At 37.1% G+C, this 11,227-nt stretch overlaps 3 protein-coding genes across 3 annotated transcripts; 2 read left to right on the forward strand and 1 right to left on the reverse strand.

The window, feature by feature from the left end:
• Nucleotides 1-1,737: 1,737 nt before the first annotated feature.
• Nucleotides 1,738-6,550, forward strand: Cbr-nhr-62 (the record flags this gene model as incomplete). Its single annotated transcript, XM_002639246.1, has 6 exons — nucleotides 1,738-1,903; nucleotides 2,865-2,991; nucleotides 4,584-4,642; nucleotides 5,300-6,094; nucleotides 6,164-6,363; nucleotides 6,434-6,550. The coding sequence occupies 6 exons, from the start codon at nucleotides 1,738-1,740 to the stop codon at nucleotides 6,548-6,550; spliced, it is 1,464 nt and encodes a 487-aa protein (XP_002639292.1).
• A 412-nt stretch (nucleotides 6,551-6,962) lies between these two features.
• On the reverse strand, nucleotides 6,963-8,353 carry CBG03859 (the record flags this gene model as incomplete). The annotated part of the gene is made up of 3 exons (XM_002639245.1): nucleotides 6,963-7,178; nucleotides 7,225-7,458; nucleotides 7,505-8,353. The coding sequence occupies 3 exons, from the start codon at nucleotides 8,351-8,353 to the stop codon at nucleotides 6,963-6,965; spliced, it is 1,299 nt and encodes a 432-aa protein (XP_002639291.1).
• Nucleotides 8,354-10,275: 1,922 nt separating this feature from the next.
• CBG03858 lies at nucleotides 10,276-10,809 on the forward strand (the record flags this gene model as incomplete). Its single annotated transcript, XM_002639244.1, has 2 exons — nucleotides 10,276-10,461; nucleotides 10,507-10,809. 2 exons carry the CDS (start codon nucleotides 10,276-10,278, stop codon nucleotides 10,807-10,809), a joined length of 489 nt encoding a protein of 162 aa, XP_002639290.1.
• Nucleotides 10,810-11,227: the final 418 nt, after the last annotated feature.

Here is an 11,227-nt window from a genome sequence, read left to right on the forward strand (position 1 = left end):
ATCTGAGTGTACTGAGACTGAAAAGCTGGCGTCGGAATTAGCAAATGTCAAAAACTTAAAAGTTTTTAGTTCAATTATTCATCTGCTGTCTGCAGCCTGGTTTAGATTTATATTACACTGCCATGAAACCTGTAATAGAAGAGCCATCTAGTTTTTAAATTGGAGCCAATTTATCTTGGTTCTTGTAAAAAATATAAAAAGAGTAAACTGATAAAGTGTTTATCAAAATATCAGAAGTTTTTTGTCACTTGACACATTTCTGATATCTTGCATAGGAATTGAGATAATAGAGCTTAAACTTGACACTGTGGGAGCCCTCCTATTACAGGTTTTACCGTAACACTTTTGCTTGAAGTTAAGGGACCTTTCTATTACAGGTTTTACGGTATTCAATACCAAAATTGAAACAGTACTGTGAGTATTAGATTGACCCATCAAGAACAAGTTGCGAATTCGTGAAGCTTCCAGGTTTTCGGACTATTTTTCGGTTGTCTGAATTTTATATTTTGGCATCTGTCCATATTTTGAAAAATGTGCCCCACAGATAATACTCACCACATCATTTCCGTTTCCATCCCAAAAAAGAAAAAGAATAAAAATGAAAGTTTTGATCTTTTGAAACAATAACCTCCTATCAATGTCTCCTTCTGTCCAAAACTCATACATTGATACAGGGCGACTCCTTCTTTAACACTTAGAGCTATTGATAAGAGGTTGGTGATTTTTTTGGAACTTGCAAAGTGATGTTTTTAGGGCGGATACCAAAGTTTGAAATGCTAAATTAGTTATGAATGTCATCATATTTGGCTGGTATCAAGTCTCAAATTGTCATTATGAAAATATGGGTGGTCTAATGGCTTTTCGAAAATGTTAGAGATAGAGAGAGAGAGAGAGAGAGAGAGAGAGAGAGAGAGAGAGAGAGAGAGAGAATTTATTTTACTTTGCTTTTTATAATATCCAGAACTGCAAAAGCATAAAGCTAATTCTGAAGAATAAAAATTTAAACGTTTCTGGATAACCAAATAAAAAATTGCACACAATTCTTTAGTTTCAAAACTTTACCTTTTTGAGTCTCAATTTTGAGAACATGTTCTAGATCTTACCACTTTCTCATTATTCTCTCATACCAGAATATATATTTCATATTTTGGTTCCTAGTAAACCCAATTCATAGAAATCTATTAAAATGTTTAGACAACCCATTCTTGATCTTTCCCAGCTTCCCGCCTTTTCCTGGAAATTCTCTAGTTCTAGACACATCTGGTTCACTTCTTCAATTCTGTGATCTGATCCTTTATGTTTGTAGTTAGACTACACCTTAATTAGGAAGCATTTCCTTCTTCAATTGGAAGTATTTCCACGTCATCGCATCCAAAACTATGGCGTCGTTGACCGAGTGACCAACAAAACAGTTGTGCTCCGGAAAGAGACCGAGAGCCCTTTTTCATTGTTATATTATATATTATTTGCATACTTTTCAAAAGGCTACAAAATCCTCGCAAACTTCTCTTCTCTCTATTCTAAAGAGGAGACGCAGACTGAGAAACGAAACAGAACTCTGGTCTTACCCCATGAAATACAGTTCTAGACACTCCTCCACTCTGATGTGTCACAAAATCTCTATTCTCCGATCAAAATGTTGCTCCCCTCTGATTCTCTTTTCCGATTGCTTCTTCTCCTTTTCCATAAGCTCCGCCCAATTCCTTGACTTCTCTAAATCTCTACAGGTACTCCACAATGTTTTCAACACTCTCGTCGAGCGCCATCGACGATATTCTACGCCACGCCGTCCATTTTAGCCAAGGAACTACAGCTGGCATTGCGGCTATTCATCACTATTCATTACCTGTTAGTATGCCGACACCATCAACAGCTTCTACAGCACAAAGTACGACGTCTACAGGTACGATTTCTTAGCTTTTGGATCCTACACTTCCCGTGCGGTAGTTAGCTGAGCCAATTGCTCAAGGTGCAACTCTATTAGAGATTTTATGGTATTGTTATCCGATACTGGATTTGATCCGAGGATTCTGAAAGAGAACTTTGAAATTGTCTTATTTTTAATTTGAAATTCATTCTAATTACTATTAGAATCCTCTTTTTTCTCAAAAACTATATTTTCTCTAGTAGAAGCCCATCGCCACATGGTGCATCGAACGGGGGACGGCAACTTTGATTATCTCGGTTCCTTCAAAAGATATTTTAAAACGTTTAAATGGTAAATTATTTGTTGTATGTTTACCAACATTTTATCAGTTGACATATTTTTGATATCTCTTATAGAAATTGAAATAATTGAGCTCAAAGTGTGTGTATAGGGTCGGCTTAATTAGAGGAAACACAGTACTCTGGTTTTCCAAATCTATCATTTTGAACACTGTACTCGTGAATCCAGATGAGTATGGTTTATTCAATCTCGATCTTCTCCAAATTTTGCTCTGTTTGAACTCTACTCAATGATCCATTTTTGTGATCTTACAACTTAATGTCTCTCCTTCCCAAAAAAAAACAACAATGCGATTACGGTATCATCCAAAACATTCCTAATCAGATCATGTTATATTTCGATGTATGTCAAATTAGAATGGCACGTGGGGAAATGGAAAATGGGTCTAGGAAAAAAATAATAGACACAAAAATCAAAAGTTCAAACTAGCAAACGCCCCGATTTTCAAAAATCAGTGGAATCGGAAACCGTATTTTGTGAATTGGTTCTCATATCAATGCAAATTAAGAAACCCTTCTGATTACGGTCTCTTGGTAAAATATGACGTTTATGTACACTTATACGTTCATTGAAACAACTAGACTCTCTTTCAAAAGTTCTTTGTACAAAAGTTCAATGTTTCTTTATCAATTTCCAGGTCACGGAAGAGGTCGAAGGAAAAACTCAACGGTGAATCTGATATGCGTCGTTTGTGGGGATCAAGCATTCGGTAAACACTATGGAGTGAACGCTTGTAATGGATGCAAAGGATTCTTCCGTCGCAGGTATTTCTGATCTTTTGATTTTTGGACTTTGCCGACTTTTAAAGGAGAGGAGGAAAAGAAAAAGAAGAAGAAGAAGAGAAACAAAAGAATAGAGTCTGTATACAAATATATGCATGAAAATAGTAGCGAAAAGGTTAAACGATCAAATGATCGGAAAGGGACATGAAGAGATAAGAAGATCAGTGATTGGAAGAAAAATAAATGAATTGAAAACGACACCAAGGGAGGGAGAAGAACTAGAATATAATATTAGAGAGATTAGCTAAACACTCTGGACTTTTTTGAAAGGAAGAGAAGTCTCTAGTCTACGAAAACTACAAAATTTGGACAATTTGGACTTTAGAAGAGGTGCATGAAGAAGTTTTCACACACATTCAATGGTCCACACTGTTAAGTTTGAGCCAATTTATCTTGGTTCCTGTGACAGATATCTATAATTGGTTAACGGGCAAAATGTTTTCGATATTATGATAAACAATTTATCAATTGACCACTTCCTCATATCTTTGACGTGAAATGAGATGTACAGGATCAAAGTTAAAAGCCTTTCTATAACAGAGGGATAAAGGCCCTTCTATTACAGGTTTTACGGTACGCGGAGCCAGAATTTGAAAAATTATTTTTGATTTCAAAAAATATAAAAGAGAAAATAACCCTTTTTAAATAACATACTTTCGAAAATATTAGATGGCCAAAATTTTGACCAAACGAATTTTTGATTCAAAATTCCTCAATTTTTGAAAATTCTCATTTTTTTTTCGATGAAAAATTACGCCTTCTTCATTCCGAGATGGCTTGAAAAAGTTTCCGAAATTTTGGGCCCACAGTTTTTCAGATTACTGCACCCCTGGAAAATTCGAACTTTTTGTAAATTTGACACTTTGAATTTTGATTTTCGTTTCTAATTTTTGGCAGGAAAAGTCACATACTCATTCATGTCCTTCTTGACGTCAGTAAACTCTAGAATATTTTGCAGAAAGTGTTTTTTCTCACGAATCACAAACTCCAAAAATGTCCAAAAACAGTCACTGGAGTCTCACTTTGGACTCGTTTTGGAATTATACATGATGAGACTTTTAGAATACAGAAAACACGATTTTTATGTGATCAAACCCATAAGTATTTGAAACGAATCACATACACAGAATAGAACAAACACACTTTTTTTCGAAACGTGGTTTGTAGTTTGTTTAGATGAGCAGGAAAAGCTTGGAGGGTCCATTTTTAGCAGCCCAAACACTTTTGAGCCGTTTAGGTCCGAGAAAATGAATCTACAGTAATCAGTATCTCTTTGATATCTCGTTCTGTCCTTCATCCGTAACCTTACAAAAATCATTAACCAGTGACTACGGTTCACTAGAAAACACTATCCCTTTTGTGTTTTCATCTCGGTTTGTCTCCCGAAAGTTCAATTTGATCATATCCCATATCTGTATCCTTTTCCTTCTTCTCCTTCTTCCTATTGATACGTGAATCTTCTCAAAGAGACCGAAATGTTGTATTTGTTTCCTCCTCTTTTTAGCCGATCATATGATCTTTTGTATCATTGAAGTCTTCACCGTTTTAAGATGTACATATACATTTAATTGCAGTGTTTGGAACAATCGTCAGTACTTATGTCGTTTCGAGGGACGATGCGCTATTGCAAAAGGTGAGAAAAAAGAAAAGAGAAATGGTTGTGTTTTGATGATGAGGATTAGGAAAAGTAAACGAAAACACACACAAATTGTGATCTCTTGTGGACAGACAACAAAAAAATCTTGGACTGTTTCATATTTACAGAACATATTTAGTGTGTTTGTAGTTCAAAATTTTGTCGGTTTACTGTAAGAGCCGGAGATTTTTAGGGCCCACTACTTTCCCGGCTCGGCATGGTTTGACCCAGTGGGCCCAGATTTTAAAATGAAAAAAGTTGAAATTTAAGACATTCCTTCTTGGCGAGATTATTTTTTGACATAATTTGTCCCGGTGCGTCTTTCAAAATAATTCAAAATACCTGCCCTTTTTCCAATGGAACATTCATTCGCATTTGAGCGCTTTTACAAGACGTTCCAAAAAAAAACTGATAAGATTTTTGTAACTCCGAAAATTAAAAAAAAAACAGGAAAAATGTTACTGAAACCCCCCCCCCCCCCAGAGTTAAAAACTCAGGAAAAACGCCAATAGTAGTACGAATTTAGAGTGCCTGCAAACTTTCAAATTTCTTAGAATTCTGAAAAATATAAGATTAGAACATTTATGTAATTCAAAAAATTACAAAACCCAGAATTTCCTCAAAAGCATTTCTCCACCCAAAACATTTTTCCAGAACACCGTAACGTATGCCGAGCTTGTCGTCTGAAACAATGCTTCGTAGCTGGAATGAATCCAAGAGCCGTCCAATCGGAACGAGAACAGAAAGGATCTCCAGATCAGAACCAAGATGTCGAAGAGGACGATTACAAAGATCTATCGTCTCCAGACACGTGTTCGGTGGAAATTCAAACCGATGCAGACGAGCAGAAACCAACGGATCTTGCAGTCCCTTTGCCCAGTATAGAAGCAGAAATGGCCAGGTTTTCGGAGCAATTGGTAGAAATGCATAGAGCAGTTTGTTCGTATGTAGATCCTGTTGTGAAAAAAGAAGAACCAGAAATCAAGATGGAAACAGAAACATGTGCTACAAAAGTGGTATTTATGAATGCATTTTTCAATCCTGGTATGATGTTTCCAAGGACTCCTTTAGTTATAACTGGAGAGAGAATCGCCACTGTTCAAGATGTCATGGATGAATGGAGAAGGAATTTCGTACTGTTTTCCGATTGGCTCCGTGCTCTTCCAGAATTTAATCAAATGTCAATTCAAGATCAGATCGTTCTGGCTAAGAATCGATACGGATCATTTCATTGGTGGCTATGTGCAAACTGGACAGTTCAAGCAGGATGCGATGGAGTCTGCTACTCAAATGGAGCATATTTCCCAAGACAAACGGAATCTCAATGCGTCCCAGATGTCAAAGGATCCAGTAGCAGAATGTTTGAATCATTGAGTATTCCAATCAAGGAACTGCAATTAGACGAAACAGAAATTGTTCTGATGCTGGCTGTAATTCTTTTTAGTGATGGTAAGTATAGAAGCTTCTAGAATCTAGCTGCTATTTGTAGATTAGTTAAAAGAGAATTATCTATTTCAGAAGTTACAGAACTTGCTGATTTATCGCAAGCTGGAAAAGATCATGTCAGACATGTTGGCAATCGAATTGTTCGGATGCTTCATCACCATGTGAATTCGAAAGATTATGGAGAGCCGATGGAAGATGAAACACAGAATGCCAGTGAGAGTCATGCAGCTGTTAGGATCGCCAAGATGATGATGCTATTGTCAGCCACAACGGTAAGGAGAATAATGGAATGTTTTTCGCTCAACACAAAAAAGTCAATTTCCGAAAAATCGCATTTTCCAGAATCTGGTCTACCTAACATCAGACAACATTCAACTGATGGAAGTGCTCCACGTGGTCCCCAGTGAATATCTCTGCCACGAAGTCCAACTGATCCATAGTCACTATGAGACACCATAAATTATTTTTTTTATTCCTTAATTTGAACGGGTTGTTAATTTTTTAATTTTATAAAATATTTGAGAACCTCTTTGAGTTAAAATATTCAAACAATCCGGTGGAGGATGACATAATTTAGACAAAATAAATTGGCAGAAACATAAGGGTTCTTAGAAAAAAATTCTTAGAAAATTAGAAAAACTTGAAATATTGCAAAAAAATTTATTGTTCCGTATCTCGGCTCCCAGGCGAGCTAGAAAGCTTAAACTTGGACATAAATTTATGATTTTCGTCATAGAATTAGGATTTAAAAGAGAAATTTGTTTCCGGGGAGGAAAAAGGGAATTCTCCAATTTATTTTGACTAAAAAAGATGAAAAAATTCACAGAAAAAAGTTTATTCAACGGTTATAAGACTAAAATAGAGGACCCGACTACATTCCTTTCGGCATCTGTGGCTTGCTCTTCGTCTTCTTATCTTTACGAACATGAGATTTATTAGTGAGATTGTTCATCAGCATCAACTCTTTCTTGATCTCCTTCTCCAACGCCACGAAATCCGGTCTGATGATTCCAGTGCATCTTTGAAGCTCCGTAGCAACCTCAGCCATCGACGGACGCTCATCAGCACTGTCAGCCCAGCATCTTCCCTGAAAATTTGTATTTGTTTTAGGACCTCTATTGAAGTAAACTTACGATGAGAGCTCTAATCTCTGGATTCAGGTCAGCTGGCAATTCCATTCGGTATCCAGTCAAAACTTTCTGCGCAACTTCAGCAACCATCATCCCGGGATAAGGCTCTACTCCATTGTTATAGATCTCCCAACTCATCACAGCGTACGCCCATACATCAGTCTTCAGAGAGAAAAGACGCTGTCGGATGACTTCAACTGCCAACCAACGGATCGGAGCTTTCTTGTTGGGATCAGCCTGAAAATGAAAATGAATAAACAGACACTTAGGCAGACTACGATACCTGATAACTGTGTCCACTACGAGTAAGTCCGAAATCAGAAATTTTGACACGTCCATCTCCATACAAGCAGTTTCTCGCAGCAATGTCTCTGTGCATGACAGGTTTACTGTGCAAGTATTCGAGTCCCCATGCTGCCTGAAGAATCATCTCATTCTTCTTTTCGATCGTCAAATCTGGATTCTTCTTCAAGTAACTATCGAGTGCTCCATTTGTTGCCAATTCCATCACCATGTAAAGTGGTTCAGTTGTTGCAGCAACTCCGTAGAAACGAACGACATGTGGATGTCCGAACTGTCTCATAACTCTTGCTTCTCCCATGAATTCCTTGATTTGATCCTTCGTTAAATTCGATAGTTTCGCTTGTTTGATAGCAACGTTCACAGATTTCCCTCCTTTCCGAAACTTCAGCTTTCCCATGCTCACTTCTCCAAACGCTCCTTCTCCCAACTTTCGTAGAATCTCAATGTTTTCGTGGTCCAACTCCCATGATTGACGTGGCAAGGCCTTCAGAAGATAGACCTCGTCCTTCACTGAATCTCTCGTTTTTAAATGATGATCAACCAATTCTTGAACCGACATGAAAGCGTTCTTTTCAATGAAGTACTTGTTCTCACCATACTTGATGACGAAATGTTTGATCCATGTTTCCTCATCAGGACTCGGTGGATTATTATGCATCACACTGAGAATGAATGATCTTTGCTCTCCTTTCCGTGGTTCCGAAATACGAATGAGGAATTCTCCGTTGCTCTTCAACACTGTCTTCACATCTTCTCTTGGCAAGAATCCATGGTAGTAAACCTCCTTCTCAATTGGTCCCCTTTGAATACTCGGTGGCGCTACACTCATAATTCCGATGAACTGCTTATCGTGCAGAGAGTTCCTTATTACAATATTTATAGTAATTGAGGATTTACTAGTTTTCAGCGGTATTTATGAGGCAGAGTTGGAAGATCTGGGAAGAGATAAGGGAAAGTGACCACGTACAAATATCTTTGGTTATGCCGCGCCCAAAGCGCCCAAATCTGGGATTTCTGGACCTAGAAAGCAGTTGAAGTGACGCTCAAATTCATAAAAGTTCCAATTCACACAGTTCAGAATAACACATTAAAATGAACGATACTCATCTGGTGTTCGAACACATTAAGCAAAAAGCAGAAAATGTTCTGAAACGTCGTGTTCGGAAACATCAGATTCTCAAATGTCGAGCTCTAAAACGTCGTGGTTTCGAAACTTCGAGTTCTAAAAAAAGGCGTGTTCTGAAATATCGAGTACTGAAACGTTGTAGTTCCGAAACGTCGGGTTCTGAAACATCAGTTTCTCAAATTCCGAGTTCTAAAACGTCGTGGTTCCGAAACATCAGGTTCTGCGTTTCGAAAAAACACATTAGACTGTAACTCCATTTTCTTAGAATCCCTTTTTTCTCATATCTAACCAATTTTCCCATCGAACTGTTGTTTTTCTAACCCAATTATCATCATGTGCAATACGTGTTGCGTATACATGAGATAAGATCTTCTTCACCGGAAATCCGATATTCTCTTGTTTTCTTTTGTTCGCCCCAAAAAAACATACGGTCAATGGAGAAAAAGAGAAGGAGTATCACAGATAATTATATGACAGTCCCTTGCTTCTATTCTATTCTATATCCTTGTGCTATTTTTCTTGCCTCATCTGACACCAAATGACAAAAAGAATGAGGAATTGAGAAGTGTTTGTTTCCGTGGAAGAAGAAGAAGAAGAAGACATCGCATTCGAAAAGGCAATATATCGACATTTGAGAAAACCGGAAAGTGGCACTTCGATATGGGTCCCATTTGGGTGAAAAGGAAAAGAAGTATCGAAAGAGCAAAAGGAAGAAACGAGTTCTTGAGATGAGACGGAAGCCGTAACGAGATTTGTGGATTACTGTAGTTCGCCAGAGGATCTGAGATCTAGATAGTGGGTTCAAGTCGGTTTGAAGAAATGGTGGAGCCAATGAAATCGATAAAAATCGGAAGTTCTTATTCTGAAAGTCCTGAATTTCTGAAGGTTTTTTTTTGAAACTTCTGAAAAGCCTAAAATTCAGAAATCCTGACATTCTGAAAATCTGAAAATCTGCAATTCTGAAATTCTGAGATTATGACTCATAATTTTTGAGATTCTGAATCTCTGAACTTCTAAAATGTTGAGTTCTTGAAATTCTGAGTTTTTGGAAGTCTGAGAATCTCAAATTCCTGAGACTTTCATATTCGGAAACTCCGAGATTGCGAGTGTCAGAAATTCGAAATTTCTGTTTCTGAAAGTCTGAAAACCTAAAATTCTGAAATTTCGAAAGTCTGAAAACTTGTTAAATTTTATCCGTTTTCATAAATTGCAAACTACTTGTGTATTTTCAAAAGTTTGGAAGGCATCGGAACTGTGAAACTTAGTTTTGATATCAACTATTAGAATCAGATGGGAATTATACCAATCATAATTTTCAGGAAATTCAAAAAGTTTGTCCCCTTAATTGGAAACCGGTGGAGCTTCACTCTCTTATATCTTTCTTTCTTATCCATATAAATACCAGGTCCCCACGCTTCTCACATATCATTTACAGAAGTTCAAAAAATTACGTGAACTACCGTTTCCACTTCAAAATCCATGACTCTTAAACCCCTGATGGTTCTGATCATTTTCTTTGGTTGAAACATCTATATTGACCATTTCGGCAAGGTAAACTTTTAAAAATTTTTTTTTAAAAATTATAATTTTAACCCAATTTCATTCAGTTCGCTAAAAACGAAAAGATGGCGGCAGCTGTGATGCAGCGTAAAGGATATGATATTGTGGAGTTGAGTCTGAGTGAAGATGATGATCCAGTGAAGGAGAAGAAAAAAATGAAGACAAAAGAAAAGAAAGGTAGTACGACGGATAGTAAGAGCAAGGAAAGTAAGGAAACGAGCAAGGAAGAGGAAGCTGAAATGAAGAGATTGGTAAGAAATGGAAGAGGGTTTTTGTATTACTTTGTATGGTTTCAGGTAACACATAAGACTCAATCACTTTCCGAAGAAGTCAAAAAAAAAGAGAAAGAGAAAGAAGTAAAGAACAAGACGGAAAGTCGAAAGCAACAAGAGAAAAAGGAAACAGAAATGAGCAAGAAAGTGAAAAAGGATGAATCGATGAAAGGATCAGGAGGTCAAGGACAGGGGACTCCAGGAAATGCTCAGTCAGAGAAGAAGATTCAGAGCAAATTGACACCGGCAGCTCCTCCGGCCGCCGCAAGTACTCCACAGGCAAAACCAGAGAAACAGAAGACCACTGGATGTTGTGTCATTAGTTGATTCCTTCTTATTCAACTTGTCAATTAATAGGGAGCACTCAAATTCGTCATTTGTGTCTTTTTTTGTAAAAAAAAAGGCGATGAAATAAATGTATTTTTAATACTACAGTTTTTGAAATTTTCAAATTGAAAAATCTACAAATTGAAAATTACAATGATCTACAGTAATCCTGATATCCAAAAATCTTCAGATTTGAAATTTTCAGTAATATACAGTAGTCCTTAGCTACACTAATCCAGAAGTTCTGAAAATTCCACAATAAGAAACTGGAGTAATCCTGAAACGCGAAAATCTAAAAAAACTGAAAATCAGAGATTTCCTGAATGCCTTTTTTGAAAAACGGAAACGGAATCCGGAATAAAATAATTTTCTCGGAATCCAGAATACGGAATGGAACTAATTTTCCGGAATCCGGAAT

Source organism: Caenorhabditis briggsae (assembly GCF_000004555.2).
Source record: "Caenorhabditis briggsae complete genome, chrI, whole genome shotgun sequence".
NCBI lineage: Eukaryota > Metazoa > Nematoda > Chromadorea > Rhabditida > Rhabditidae > Caenorhabditis > Caenorhabditis briggsae.